At 43.1% G+C, this 14659-nt stretch overlaps 1 protein-coding gene across 6 annotated transcripts in view; it reads left to right on the top strand.

Moving 5' to 3' along the window:
- Mmaa (metabolism of cobalamin associated A) overlaps positions 1-421 on the top strand; it is a 33729-nt gene extending 33308 nt beyond the window's left edge. For all 6 annotated transcript variants that reach the window (XM_059264299.1, XM_059264297.1, XM_059264296.1 and 3 more), the window contains one exon: positions 113-421. In XM_059264299.1, the coding sequence (XP_059120282.1) occupies positions 113-400 (288 nt within the window). In that variant the 3' untranslated portion in view covers positions 401-421. The remainder of the gene's footprint in view (positions 1-112) is intronic.
- The last annotated feature ends 14238 nt before the right edge of the window (positions 422-14659 follow it).

The raw sequence follows: 14659 nt of genomic DNA, 5'->3' as shown, positions 1-14659 counted from the left end.
CCATGCTGCAGTGTGTGCCAGTGCGTGGTCATTTGTTTCCATAAACGAAGAGTTCATTTGCAAATAGCAGACTTCCCGTGAAATAACAGTTCTGGTTCTGCCTTCTCCGTAGGTCCTTCGCGTTTCCGCCAGAACTGGAGAGGGCATCAGTGAAGTGTGGGATGCAATGAGAGAATTTCAGGACGTAATGCTGGCTAGTGGGGAGCTGACCACCAAGAGACAGAAGCAGCAGAAAGTCTGGATGTGGAATCTCATTCAGGAAAACATCTTACACCTTTTCAAGACCCATCCGAGCACCCGAGAACAGATTCCGCTGATGGAGAGGAAGGTTCTCAGCGCTGCCCTGTCCCCAGGACTAGCAGCAGACTTACTGTTGAAAGCTTTTAAAAACGAACACTAATAAACTTATCCTGTACAATCATTTTATAGAGTTTCCAGAGTACTTCATATCCCAATGTCACCTGTGTGTTTATATTGTGACCCTTTTGTTCCACCCCAGCTGACTTGTGTGGCGCGGTTAGACATAGTAGTGGTTTTAAAACCATGCTGTGTGGGACTGGTCCCACTTCCTCCTTTTCGTATGCTCTGGCACAGTAGTTTCTTCTTAAGAGTCAAAAGTGGAGGAAGCTGAGGCGTCTTAGAATCGGAAGTCATGATTGGCATTTAGTGTACCAGACTAGTCTAAAGATTTCTGAAGTGGCCATGTATACTCTAACAAAACAGCATCAGTGATGGGAACCAATGTTTAAAGTCCACTTGGCTGGCCTTGGAAGGCTGCTTCTCCATGACAGGCATAAAGGAAATGCAGTTACAAAGGTGGCCCACAGTTCCCAAGAGACTCAGAGTTAGGACAAGTCAGGGTTACTGAGTTTGAAGATTGTAAAATGTTTGTACTCATTTTTCCTGGCCAGTTTATTTCACATTGATCTACTTATGTATGCATGCATGTGTGTACGCATGTGCATACGAACACATCCTTTGTATCATGCATGTGGGGGCAACAGTCATCTTTCAGTACGTTTGAATGTGTTCTATTGCTGTCCGCTTTTTTTTTTTTTAAGACAGGGTCTTACTATGTAGTCCTGGCTGTCCTGGGACTCACTCTGTAGACCAGGCTGGCCTTGAACTCAGAGAGATCCCCCTGCCTCTGTCTCCTGATGCTGGGTTAAAGGTGTGTACCACCGAGCCTAGTTTATCCACTTTTTTTTTTTTTTTTTTTTTTTTTGAGCAAATGCCTCTGAACTCCGCAATTATTTGAGCATCAAGTCCTAGGGGTCCCCCCTATCTGCAGCTTTCCAGCCATGGAATTATGTGCACACAGCACGGTGTCCAGCTTTGTGGGTCATGAGGACAGGATAATAGGTACACAGCACAGTGTCCAGCTTTGTGGGTCCTGAGGATGGGATTATGGGCACACAGCACAGTGTCCAGCTTTGTAGGTCATAAGAACAGGATAATAGGTACACAGCACAGTGTCCAGCTTTGTGGGTCCTGAGGATGGGATTATGGGCACACAGCACAGTGTCCAGCTTTGTGGGTCCTGAGGATGGGATTATGGGCACATAGCACAGTGTCCAGCTTTGTGGGTCCTGAGGATGGGATTGTGGGCACACAGTATGGTATCCGGCTTCTGTGTGTATAGCTGGAGTTTTCTCCAGTCCCGCCGGGCCCGCAGCCACTCAGACCCAAGTAAATACACAGAGACTTGTATTACTTATAAACTGTATGGCCATGGCAGGCTTCTTGCTATCTAGTTCTTATATCTTAAATTAACCCATTTCTATAAATCTATACCTTGCCACGTGGCTTGTGGCTTACCAGTACTTTACTCTTCTCATGGGGGCAGCGGCTGGCAGCGTCTCCTGACTCAGCCTTCCAGTTCCCACAATTCTCCTCCCTGCTTGTCCTGCCTATACTATACTTCCTGCCTGGCTACTGGCCAATCAGCATTTTATTTATCAACCAAATCAGAGCAACACATTCACAGCATACAGAGCGATCCAGATCCACAGCATGTGTGGGTCCTGAGGATGGAATTATGGGCACACAGCATGGTGTCCGGTGTAGCAGAAATCTTAGATGGTCTTACTAATAAAATCAAACCTGAGGCCAAGTATTGGGATGAACACTGGAAGATCAGAGAGACAGAACAAGCCACAGCTAACCTCACCTGGCCAACTTCTCAGCTGATCTTGTTTCCTCAGACTGGAAGCCTCTGTGTCCTCATCCAGAATGGGTCTCAGCTGAACTGTGCTGCTCAAAAGCCTGAATGCTTAACCAGGCCAAATGCTCAAAACTTAAAAGCTTAACCAGCCAAATGATTCTAGTTTCTGGTCCTCACGCCTTATATACCTTTCTGCTTTCTACCATCACTCCCTGGGATTAAAGGTTCGCTTTCATAGTGAGTCACTATGCTTGGCTGTATCCTTGAACAAATGGATTTCTGCATCTGGAATGCTAGGATTAAAGGCGTGTGCTACCACTGCCTATCCAAAGTATCTAGTGGCTTTTCTGTTCTCTGACCCCAGATAAGTTTATTAGGGTACACAATATTTTGGGGAACACAATACCACCACAGTCTGGCTTCTGTGTGTGTCCTGAGGATCAAACTCAGGCCCTCATGCTGCACACCAAGCACTTTACCAACTGAGCCATCTCCCCAGCTCTAGATGTAGTTTTTTTCTTAGGGCTGAAGGACAAAACTGATCCAACAGAGGAAGCACACCACAGAGACCAAGACCTTGGGCTCTGGAGTTAGGCAGTGTGTCTAAACTTGAACCAGACCAACCTCTGAACCTGAACATGTAACCTGACTTGTAGGCTTCAGTTTCCTTCTGGCAAAATGAGGTTGACATATGACCTTACAGAGCTGGTGAGGATTAAATTATTTGGGAAAATCATTTCATCATCATAATGGCGTATAGGAAATATTGCTTGCTGTTTTTATTATGCTAAAGTTGTAGGTCCCTAAAGCTACATAAACCTTATTTATAATTTAAATTTCTTCATGGTTTTATTACTACCATCATGCTCTTATGATTTTTTATGATTGTCTTTAAACCTCTAGCTCTGCTTAATTCTCTGAATGTCTTAAACTATTTGATGGTAGTTACAACTGTGTACATTTGAGTAAAATTATTTCTAGCCATAAAATTTCTCCCAAATAAAATATTCTTCTACACACTGTATTCTTGACTCTAGGATATTTTACGTAGTGTGTCAGCTTTACTGTTTCCTATGCTACTGGTTTGTAACTGAAATCAAAATTTTTTGAGTGTTATTTTAACAGACACTCCTTGATATTTGTATAAGATCTGTGGGATTTGCATCCTATGTAGGGTATGAGAAGCTCAGAGAGGTTAGCCGGGAGAATTTCTTGATGAGAAAGGACCACCATTTAAGGATGGTTAGAAACTTCTAGAGGCCATCTCATGATTTCCCTTAATTGGCTGTTGCAGGATTACCAGGCCTGGCACTTGTGGTACAATGTCCGTAACAGTGGGTGTTTGCTGCCTCCTAAAGAGGGTAGAAGGGGGAGGGGGACTTTTGTCAGCACTAAGTTTAGCAGTGTGTTTGTTCTCTGTTTGAACTCCTTTTAAATGGCATATATGTAGTTACAAAAATATGAGGAAAGTCCCATCCCCCTCCTGTGGCCATTGTGCCGTGGGCTGGGATAGACCGATTCACCTTTATTTCTTTGGTTTGCCATACCAGAGAGTAATATTTGTATTTTTTTTTCTTCAAATCTGTGCTTCATTTTGCTATGCCCTCAACAGTGGTTCCACTGTGCTGGGCCTCTGGACTGGTCAAAAGTAGAGGTTTGGACTTAGCTACGTGTTGACGTAACTGTCCACTCTATCGTGAACTGGACACATGAGTTAGAAAAGTTGTTTTTCCATGTTTACCACTTCCCTTATCTGTAAAAGTATGGATGCTGTAAAGTAGTATGTAAAAGTTACTTTATAGCATTGTTGAGAGAATTAAGTGGGAAACTGAAGCGGTTGGCACTCAATGGCAGGCAGTGTTCTAAATATTTCATACAGATGTTCATCATAGCTTTTTTCCCCTGCGGACTATCATTTCCTTTCAGATGGACCAAACTACTTAATCTCCCCGTGCCTCAGTTTTCCCACCAGTAAATAGAAATGGCAATAGTGTAATGATGATATTCATTGTCAATTTGATGACTTTTTAATCATCTAGGAGACATATCTCTAGGCATGTATTTGAGGGCATTTCCAGAGAATTTTTCCCAAAGACAACACTAAATGTGAATGGTACTATCCCATGGGCTGGATCTGAAGAAAAAGGCAGCCAGTTTGTGCTCTGGCCACGGCAGTCTCAGCAACTCTTACTGCTGGGAGTCACAGTAAGCTTTTTTTCCCTTGAGTTACTTCTTCTCAGCTCTTTTCATCATCACAGTGAGACAGTACTAACAATGCTATCAGCCCAGAGCTGGGCATGCAGTATCTGACTTAAATGCTAAATATTGGAGAATGAATACGAGTTACTTCTTGGCAAAGTTTAAGGGTTGGATGAGTATAGACCTCCTCTATCTTAAAATAATAGTTACTTTCTGGGAAAAAATCTTACAGGTTAGTTGCATTAGTCGAAAATGCAGCTTATTCAGGCTGGAGAGATGTTCAGTGGTTAAGAACACTTGTTGCTTTCTCAGAGGACCCAGGTTCAGTTCCCAGCACCCACATGGTGGTTTACAAACATCCATCAGTTGGGATCCGATACTTTCTTCTGATCTACTTGGACAACAGACATGCACATTTTGTGTGTGTGTGTGTGTGTGTGTGTGTGTGTGTGTGTGTGTGTACACATACATGCAAGCAAAACACACACACACACACATACACACACACACACATATATATATATTTTAAACAGTAAAGGGGGAAACTCTGGACACAGTGGCCCCCACCTTCAATCCTAGGACCTGGGAAGCAGAAGCAGGAGACGATAAAACAGACTAGAACATTCAAGAACCTTGGGAAAATGTCAAAATATGCCACATAAAAGTTGTGGATTCGAAGGAGGGGGAGGAGGAAAAGAGAAAATCCATTTCTGAATCCCTGCTAAAATTCAATTATTTTGTTTTTGGAGACAAGATCTCTGTAGCCTGGCCTGGACGCAAGCCTGCAAACCATCCTGTGGAGTGCTGCCACCACGCCGGGCTTTCAGGTGGGGTTCTTGTAGCCCACTGAATGTATCTCAAGGCACTTACATAATTCAGAGACAGTACCAGAGTGATGACCAGCATGGACATTAAACATCAGGATTGTTCCTCTGGAAGACAGAAAACGATGCACATTCCTTCTTGAACAATGAGGATGAGTCTCAGTTACTTTTCTTTCTACTCTATTTCCTTGGTTAGTTGATTACTAAATTTAACATCTTTTTTGAATCCTACTTGAAGTGAACTCTGAATGATGCTTACTGTCTGTCCCATGAAGCTCAAATAAGATTTTGGTTGATTTATTTGCTTGTCATTTATGGTATATTTTACAAAATATAAATAGCATAAAAACAGTTGGACTGGATGTGATAGGGTTATTTGTGAGTGTAAAATGCAGATGACATAGGTTAAAATACTAATATTTATACCTGAACATGTGATGGTATAAAGGTAACCTTGGGACAACTGATTTTGCTGTCCACTTTAGCCTCCTGAAGGAATGTATAAGTGTATAAGCCAGAAAACTATTCTACTCTTAGCAAGATAAAGTGTTTAATGTTATTTTTGACTAACACAAAAGAAATCATGTGACATCATCATCAAAAGTGTGGAGAAAATTCTGTAGAGAACTATCTAGAAGAATAATAAAGCCAGTTCTCAGCCTCATCCATATGTACCTTGTTCCATATGGGATGCAATTGTTTCAAGGATCAATTTCCCTTAAGAATAAAGTGACATCAGCAGGTGTAGTGGTTTGGATGGAAATGGTCCTCATAGGCTCATGTATTTGAAAGCTTAGTCACCAGTGAGTGGAACTATTTGGGAAGGATTAGTAGGTATGACCTTGGTGGGGTGGATGTGGCCTTGTTGGAGGAGGTATGTCACTGGAGGTGAGCCTTGAGGTTTCAAAATCCTACCCCAGTGCCTGCTGCCTGTGGATCAGGGTGTAAAGCTCTCAGCTACTTCTCCAGCATCATGCCTGCCTACTTCCCTTCCTGCCAAGATGATCATGGACCAACTCCCTGAAACTATAAGCAAACCCCTAATTAAATGCTTTCTTTTATAAGAGTTGTCTTGGCCATGGTCTCTTTACAGCATAGAACAGTGACTGAGATGCAGACATTACCAACTTTTTCTCTTCAGTACTTCTCACTGCTCTCTGCAGAAAATTTTCCTCGTGAAACCACAAATACAAGCCAACTCTCATAAATAATGCTCGGTGGCTGGAAGTCCTTAATTTTCTGATAGGATCACCTTAGGTTAAATCATGAGCTCCCTGCAAACAGTAACACCCCCATTTTACAAAAGAAAAAAGTGAGCATCAGAGGTATTAGGAAATAAATCTCAAGTCACTGTTCCTAAAAGTGATGCATGATCCGTACTCGATTTGAATAGTACTATTTTAGAAGTTGTAAGCACTTCATGAACTCTCTTTTATTCTTTCTATAAGTCAGTTCAGTGACAGATGTCTGCATTTGTAGACACTTCCATGTTACAGAGAGAATGAGGCTCTGCACAGGATTCAGATGGGAATGTCCTTGGTATTTTCATTTTAGATCCTTTCTTCTTCAATTTACTGTTCTGTTGCCATTTTGCAGAAGAGTGCCTCGAGGTATTTTTCTGTTGACTTTTCTGCTTATGCTGGAAGATAACCTTTTTGATCTTAGGAACCAATCTCAGACAAAACAAAAACCCATTCTATCAACTTCTGTATCATGTAGGAGTCCCGACTAGAAATGACACATGGAATAACCAGAAAGAACTGCTGGCTCATCTAACCACACAGGGAGAAGGGTGGGAAGACATGCACCCTCAAGAACACAAGTTCTGTGGATTCTCCTTCACATCCCCATTCGCTGCCTCTGGCTCCAGTTTCCCGGGTTTCTCCACACAGCTCAAGATAGGCATCCTGAGGCACTGAGCAGAGGAAGGAGGTCCCCTCTCTCCACAGATTCAAGTCTGAAGAATTCAAGGAAGCACTCAGAATGGCTTACCTAGCATGTTTGTGGTCTCTACGAGGTGTGGGGCTTCTATGAGTGACCAGAAACACTGGGAGTTGGAGAAAGACCAGTTCCCAAGATGTGTAGTCACAGAGAAAAGGAGGATGCAGGCCGACAGAACAAATGTCAGAACAGGCACTTTGGCTCTCTTTGAACAGGTCCTTAGAAGTAGATGGTTTGGGCTGTCTTATGGTGCAAGATCAGTGAGCTGGGGGTTTAGTTAAATTACGGTGCTGGCCGACCACGTACAGGCCTCAACACTGAAGAGCAATGTGATCCTTAGGAAAAAGCTTAATGATTGATAGCACACCAATGAAAGAGAGTTTATACATTCAGCTATCACGTGTTAAGCTGTGTGACCGTGACTTTCTTAGTCACTTGAAAGTTTCTCCCCGACCAAGATTTAAAGGCTACTTATTTTTCTTTTTTCTTTCTTACTGATTATCATTTGTCTTCCCTTACAGTGAAGACACATCTGGAAATAGGAAAGCATAAACACCCCAAAGTGCAACAGCCAACAGAGCATGCTATCTTTTTGACACTATTTATTAAAGTTATTTTACCCCAACTTCCTTTCACAGTTGAGGGAGCTGTGACTTGGGGAAGGCAATAAACTTCATTCCCAGGCCTTTTGATTGTATGGTTGGTCTGTTCAAGACAACTAAAGAAAACAGGGGTTTGTTTGCAATGTGGAGATGCTGCAAAAACACAGAGACAGAGGTTAAAGTTCAGCCTTCTGAATGTAGGGGAGGGCCTCTGTTCGAAGCCATGACAGGGCTTGAAAAGGCTGGCTCTCTTCTTACGAGAAAGGCCGTGGTTTGCGTCATACATCTTCCCTGAAGGCTCACATGCAAAGGCTTGATTGTGCTACTATTGGGAGTTAGGGGCACTTTGGAGCATGTGGCACCTTTCATCTTTGAAGAGTATATTGGGAGCCTCCCCGCCCCCAGGTCCTGTTTAGAAAGTGAGTGACTTTTCTCAAATACACATTTCTGCTATTACAGTCTGTTTCTCCTCTCGCCTAAAAGCCGCAAGGACAAGTGACCATGGAGAGTCCTCTGAAGTCAGGAGCCAAAATAAGCCTTTCTTTCATTGAAGTTGATTTCACAGACATGTAGCGGAAAGTTTTCCTGTGTCCTGCCTGGCCCACGGTCAGGACAAATCTCTCTAATCTGCCAGTCCCACAGCCCCTCAGACCCAAATTAACACACACAGGCTAATATTATTTTTAAACTATGGCCATGGCAGGCTTCTTGTTATCTAGTTCTCATATCTCAAATTAACCCATTTCTATAAATCTATACTTCGCCACGTGGCTTGTGGCTTACTAGTACGTTTACATCTTCTCATGGCGACGGCTGCAGCATCTCCTCTGCTCATCTTTCTCTTTCCTCTCTGTTTGGATTTTCCACCTGCCTCTAAGCTGCCTTGCCGTAGGCCAAATGGCTTTATTTATCAACCAATCAGAGCAACATATTTTCACAGTATATAGAAAAATATTCCCCCATCACTAACTGCCAGACATTCTACAGGACACAGAGAGAAATGACTGAGAGACTCTAGGTCTGTGGGCTGAAGAAGGATGCCCCAACATTGCAGAAGAACTTTAGGTGACTGTCCTGACAGCCAGCTGTCTCTGTCATTCTAGATTTTTGGAAGTTGCTTACAATGCACTTCCTATTTACTTAGATAATATTGTATCCTTCTGAGGTCTTTGATGTAGTTGAAGACTAGAGAGTTATAATTATGGTTTTCTTTGGTTATGATAAGAGATAAGGTAGATATGAAACCTTAGACTCACAAATATAGGATAGATAGGATATCTTCTTTAATTTTGTCAAATACAAATAGATCAGATATTATAACTGTAATTCTTCCTTGATATATGTAATTTTACTAGGTTAAGGTTAAAAACCTTCCTTTTGTTTAGAAAGAAAAGGGGAAGTGATGGGGGAATGTCTTTCTGTATGTTGTGAAAATATCTTGCTCTGATTGGTTGATAAATAAAGCTGTTTGGCCAATGGTGAGGCAGAATAAGGTTAGGCAGGACATTCTAAAGAGAGAGAGAGGAAGGAAGAGGACAGAGCAGGGGAGACACTGCTAGCCACTGCCAGAAGAAGCAAGATGTAAAGGTACCAGTAAGCCATGAGCCACGTGGCAAAGTATAGATTTATAGAAATGGGTTAATTTAAGATATGAGAACTAGATAACAAGAAGCCTGCCATGACCATAGTTTAAAAATAATATTAGCCTGTGTGTGTTAATTTGGGTCTGAGTGGCTGTGGGACTGGTGGGTGACAGAGATTTGTCCTGACCGTGGGGCAGGCAGGACACAGGAAAACTTTCAGCTACACAGACACATTGTTTATTTCAGTTCCTATTACCCATAAATATGTTCAGATTTTAACCCCTAACCATAAAAATCCTGAAAGGCAAGAGAAAAACAGTGTGCGCAGACACAGTGTGAGCAGACGAAGTAACCATCAGAACCAGATTCAGACATGCATAAATCAGAATGATCAAACAGGGAATTTAAAATAGTTGTGACTAATACATTAAAGAATCTAGTGGAGAAAAATAAACCAGACCAAGCAGAGAAATAAGATTCCATGAAGCACTCAAGAGGAAATGCTACAAATAGAACACTAGCAATCAATGAAGACTGCCTTCGATGGGTCCATCCACAGACTAGCATGGTCAAGAACTAGGATCTGGGAGCTTGAAAATGAGTCAACTGGAAACTTTATAAAGTAAAATGAAACATAAAAAAGATGATAAGGCAGAATAGAATATTCAAGAACCATGGGAAAATTAACAAAATATGCTACATACAAGTTGTGGATTCCTAGAAGAAGAAAAGAATTAAAAAAAATTGAAATAATAATGAGCTAAGATTAATGATGTCAAATCACAGATCCAGGAGCACCAGAGAACACTAAACAAGATAAAAATCAAATAAACCAACAAAAGCCAACAAAGACATCCCCACACGCAGTCATACCACATTCAAACTGCAGAAACCCACACCTAAAAGAACAGTCAGTGAGAGCTGCCAGTGCCTCCGTCATGGTTCTCTTTCTTCTCTGTACAATTCTAAAATTGACTTGGCTCGCTCATAATTGATATTCATATGGACCATCGAAGACCCACCTAGCTGCAATTTAATACTTTAGGTCTGTGGTTCCAGATTTTAAATTCTTAATGGAAATCTGACTGGCTTGCTCAACTTTGGGAGGCAATGGAGGTCACTGAGGAAGAGGCTTAAGAGAGGTTGTTCAGAATCAAGAGCCCACCCCAGTCTAAGTTAGGTGTGGAGGAGATGCAGATGAAGTATTAATGTGGTTCCCACTTACTCATCAGGAGCGGTTTGCGAGGCTCCTTTTTCTGAGGTCTGTGGGTGGACCAGGTAGTAGTGATGTTTGCTCCCACCTGAATCACTTGGAAGATAAAGGAGTGATTTGTTTAAGCAGTAAGTACCACTCTTCTATTTTTTTCAGTGATCTTTCCATTGGATGGTGTTGCTTGAATATAAAAGTGCCCGCATGGACTCATATGTTTGAACACTGGTCCCCAGCTGATGGTGCTGCCTGGGAGGATGTGGAACCTTTAAGAGGTGGAGCCTTGGTAGAGGAACTGCTTTACTGGGGACAGGCTCTGAGGTTACAGCTGGTCCCACTTGCTGTGTGCTCTGCTTCCTGTGTGGGGATGCAATGTGATGGGCTAGCTTCCTGCACCTGCCCACATGCATTCCCTGTCTGTGTCCATGTCTTCCTCACCATGATGTGTTGTGAGATATTTGTACACTGTGTGAAAATGTATTGCTGTGATTGTTGTAATAAAAAGCTAAATGGCCAATAGCTAGGCAGGAGGTATAGGTGGGACTTTCCGGCACAGAGAGAACTCTGGGAAGATGAAGGAGTAGAATTGCCAGCCAGATGGGAAAGAAATAGGAGGTGCAAGATGGAAAAGAGGTAATGCCACATGATAAAATGTAGATTAATAGAAATGGGTTAATTTAAATTATGAGAGCTAGTTAGGAACAAGCCTAAGCTATAGGCCAAACTTTCATAACTAATAAGAAGTCTCTGTGTCATTATTTGGGAGCTGGTTTGTGGGACAGAGAAAGACTTGTTACAATGATGGACTTTATTCCTCTGGAACCCTAAGCCAAAAGAAACCCTTTCCCCATAAGCTGATTTTTGGCAGGGTATTTCATCACAGCAACAGAAAAGAAACCAGTCCACATGGACTAGAAACAATTTGCTAAGGTAAATGTATTGCCTGTTAACCAGGTTTACACACACACACACACACACACACACACACACACACACACACACTCCCATTCCCAACAATTTCCAAGTATGCAACTACCTGTTAAAAATGTACAGATTGTCATGCCGCAGGTCTCCAGAGCTACCCCATCCTGGATGACCTGAATTCACTGCTGTGGTTTGATTGTGTCCCCCAGACGACTTGTGTCAGGTGTGGTGCTCTCAGCCCACAGTCAGAATACATCCAAATAAAATCATTGTAAACTGAAAATATTGTGAAGTATTCTAGTCAGCTAAGAGTTACTGTAACAAAATACCTGATGTAAAATAAGACAGAGCGTGTCTTTGGCTCCCAGTTTGGGAGGTTCAGAGGCGAGGTGCCCAAATCTGCCTGGCACTGGCAAAGGCAGCAGATGGCAGTCATGGGAGCACTCAGATTTCAAGGTAGGAAGCAAAGCGAGAGACTGGCTCCCACATTGTCTAACTAGGGTACCCCCCAACAACGTAAGGCCTCACCTCTTAACGGCCCACAGCATCTCCCAATGCCACCACCCGGGGGATTCAGCTGTTACATAAGGACCTTCAGGGACACTCATCCAGAGCACAGCAGGAAGTCAAATGCATTTGATGTAAACCACCAAGAACCATGCCTTGTCCTGGCCTACCTCTCCTGTGTTCAGGATTTACACCATATTTTTATACCATTTATTTTTTATTTTATGTGCGTTGGTGTTCGCCTACATGTGTATCTGGGGGAAGATGTCGGGTCCCTGAAACTGGAGTTCAGACAGCTGTGAGCTGCCACGTGGGCGCTGGGAATTGAACCTGGGTCCTCTGGGAAGCAGGCAGTGCCCTTAAGTGCAGAGCCATCTCTCCAGCCCCGTGATCTACACTATTAACAGAGCCACCTGTACGTCTATGGCACTATTTTCAGGGTACACAACCAGCACATGAGGTGTGCACACACACACACACACACACACATCTTCTCACACTTGTGGGACTTATGGGTGAAAAAAACGATGAAGTAAAAGGAGGCCTACTAGAGGTAGGGGAGGGGAAAGAGCTGGTGGGTGGGAGAAAAGAAGGTCATGGGCATGGAGGACTGTGACCAAAGTGCGTTATATGCACATGAAGTTGTGACAACAAACCCATTACTTTGCACAATTAATATGTGGTGATAAAAATTTGAAACAGCAGTAGTGACACTGAATCCGAATGTGTCAACTCTGACTCAGGTGGAATTGTGGATTAGCACGTCCACTGCTAGATGTTGAAGGACTCTGCTAAAGTGAACTCACCATGACCATAGCTCCTGTGAGGTCACTGTCCTCACAAACAAAGCATGGGGGTTGATCCTAGCTCTGCAACGCTTAATAAACAAATGAATGAGTAGAATCGAATGTTTCAATCTGAGCGTTTAATCTGTAAGACTCCCAAAGGACCCATGCTCATTCTTTGCTCATATTTTCATCCACATTCTTGGGCACTGGCATCTAGCTAGCACTGATTTGCATGGTCTGACTTCAGTATTGGGGAGTCTTCACTAAAACCTCCTTTGGGGGCTGGTGATGCAGCTCAGCAGGTTAAAGCACCGCTGTGAAAGCCTGGTGACCTGCATTCGATCCCCAGAACCATTTACCCAAAGCCCACTTTCTAACAAAATATTTTAAAATCCCATGGTTTGTTGAATACTGAAACCAAAGAGCAGTACAGTGGTGTGGGAACTTTTGAACCATCCTGAAGCTGGAAACTTAGAAGGCAAACCATCCCGCGTCATCTGCAAGGAGAGGTGGAATGTTTTAAGTTATCAGGCTGTGAGGGCTCTGGCCTATTACAGCAACAGGTTCCTTAGGAAAGGACCAGTTTGACTCTCACTGCTCTTCTCCCCTTCTCTCCCCCTCCCCTCCCCCTCCCCTCCCCCCCTCCCCTCCCCCCTCCCCTCTCCTTTGTTCATTCCCTGTCATGGAATGATGCACAAGAAGTCCTTTTCCCCATGCTGGCTCCTATGACCTTTGACTCCCTGGCCTCCAAAATTGCAAGTCAATAAATTTCTACTTATTATAAATTACCCAGCCTGAGGTTTCCTGTTACAACAGCCAAAGCAGACTAAGTTACCCACTAGCCAATTCCCTTCTCCTCCTGCGCCCCCCACCCCACCCCACCCCCCACAACCACAGCTCTACTGTGTCTCACCTCATGGAGGTGGAATCGAATGCTGCATTGTTCTTCTGTGCCAGCATGTCTCATTTAAGATACTATCTCTGAGGTCCGACCATGCTGTATACACGGCAGAGTTCCCCTCTCTGCTGGACTGAGTAGTGTTTCCTTACATATGTATCATTCATCTGTCAATGGACATTTAAGTAGCTTCTACCTCTTGGTTATTATGAGTAATGCTGTACTTGTGAATTAGTGTGGGATGTACAAATAAATACTTCTGTGAAATCCTATTTTCAGTTATTTTGGCTAAATTCCCAGAAGTAGGATTGCTGGATTGTGTGGTAGTTCAACTTTAAATTTTTTTGAGAAATCTCTATGCTATATTGTAATGAGTCTTTTTCTGTCCTGCCAGCCAGCTCCCAAATAATGACACAGAGACTCCTTATTAATTATGAAAGCTCAGCCTTAGCTTAGGTTGTTTTTTTTTTTAACTAGTTCTTATAACTTAAACTAACCCATTTCTGTTCACCTACCTTCTGTCACACACAGCCCACCCTGTCTCCTCCCTGTCTCCTCCTGTCTCCTGGGAGCCTCCGTTCCTCCTGCTCTTCCTTTCTCCCCGGAAATCCCGCCTACACCTCCTGCCTAGCTATGGACCATTCAGCTTTTTATTACACCAACCAGAGCACATCCATCTTCACACAGTGAACAATGTCCCACAGCACTGTATTATGTAGCAAACACTCACACAGTGAACAATGTCCCACAGCACTGTATTATGTAGCAAACACTCACACAGTGAACAATGTCCCACAGCACTGTATTATGTAGCAAACACTCACACAGTGAACAATGTCCCACAGCACTGTATTAGGTAGCAAACACTCACACAGTGAACAATGTCCCACAGCACTGTATTATGTAGCAAACACTCACACAGTGAACAATGTCCCACAGCACTGTATTATGTAGCAAACACTCACACAGTGAACAATGTCCCACAGCACTGTATTAGGTAGCAAACACTCACACAGTGA

Source organism: Peromyscus eremicus, chromosome 5, assembly GCF_949786415.1.
Source record: "Peromyscus eremicus chromosome 5, PerEre_H2_v1, whole genome shotgun sequence".
NCBI classification, from domain to species: domain Eukaryota; kingdom Metazoa; phylum Chordata; class Mammalia; order Rodentia; family Cricetidae; genus Peromyscus; species Peromyscus eremicus.
Note: the sequence above shows the minus strand (reverse complement) of the source record. Positions and strands in the feature narration are given on the sequence as shown.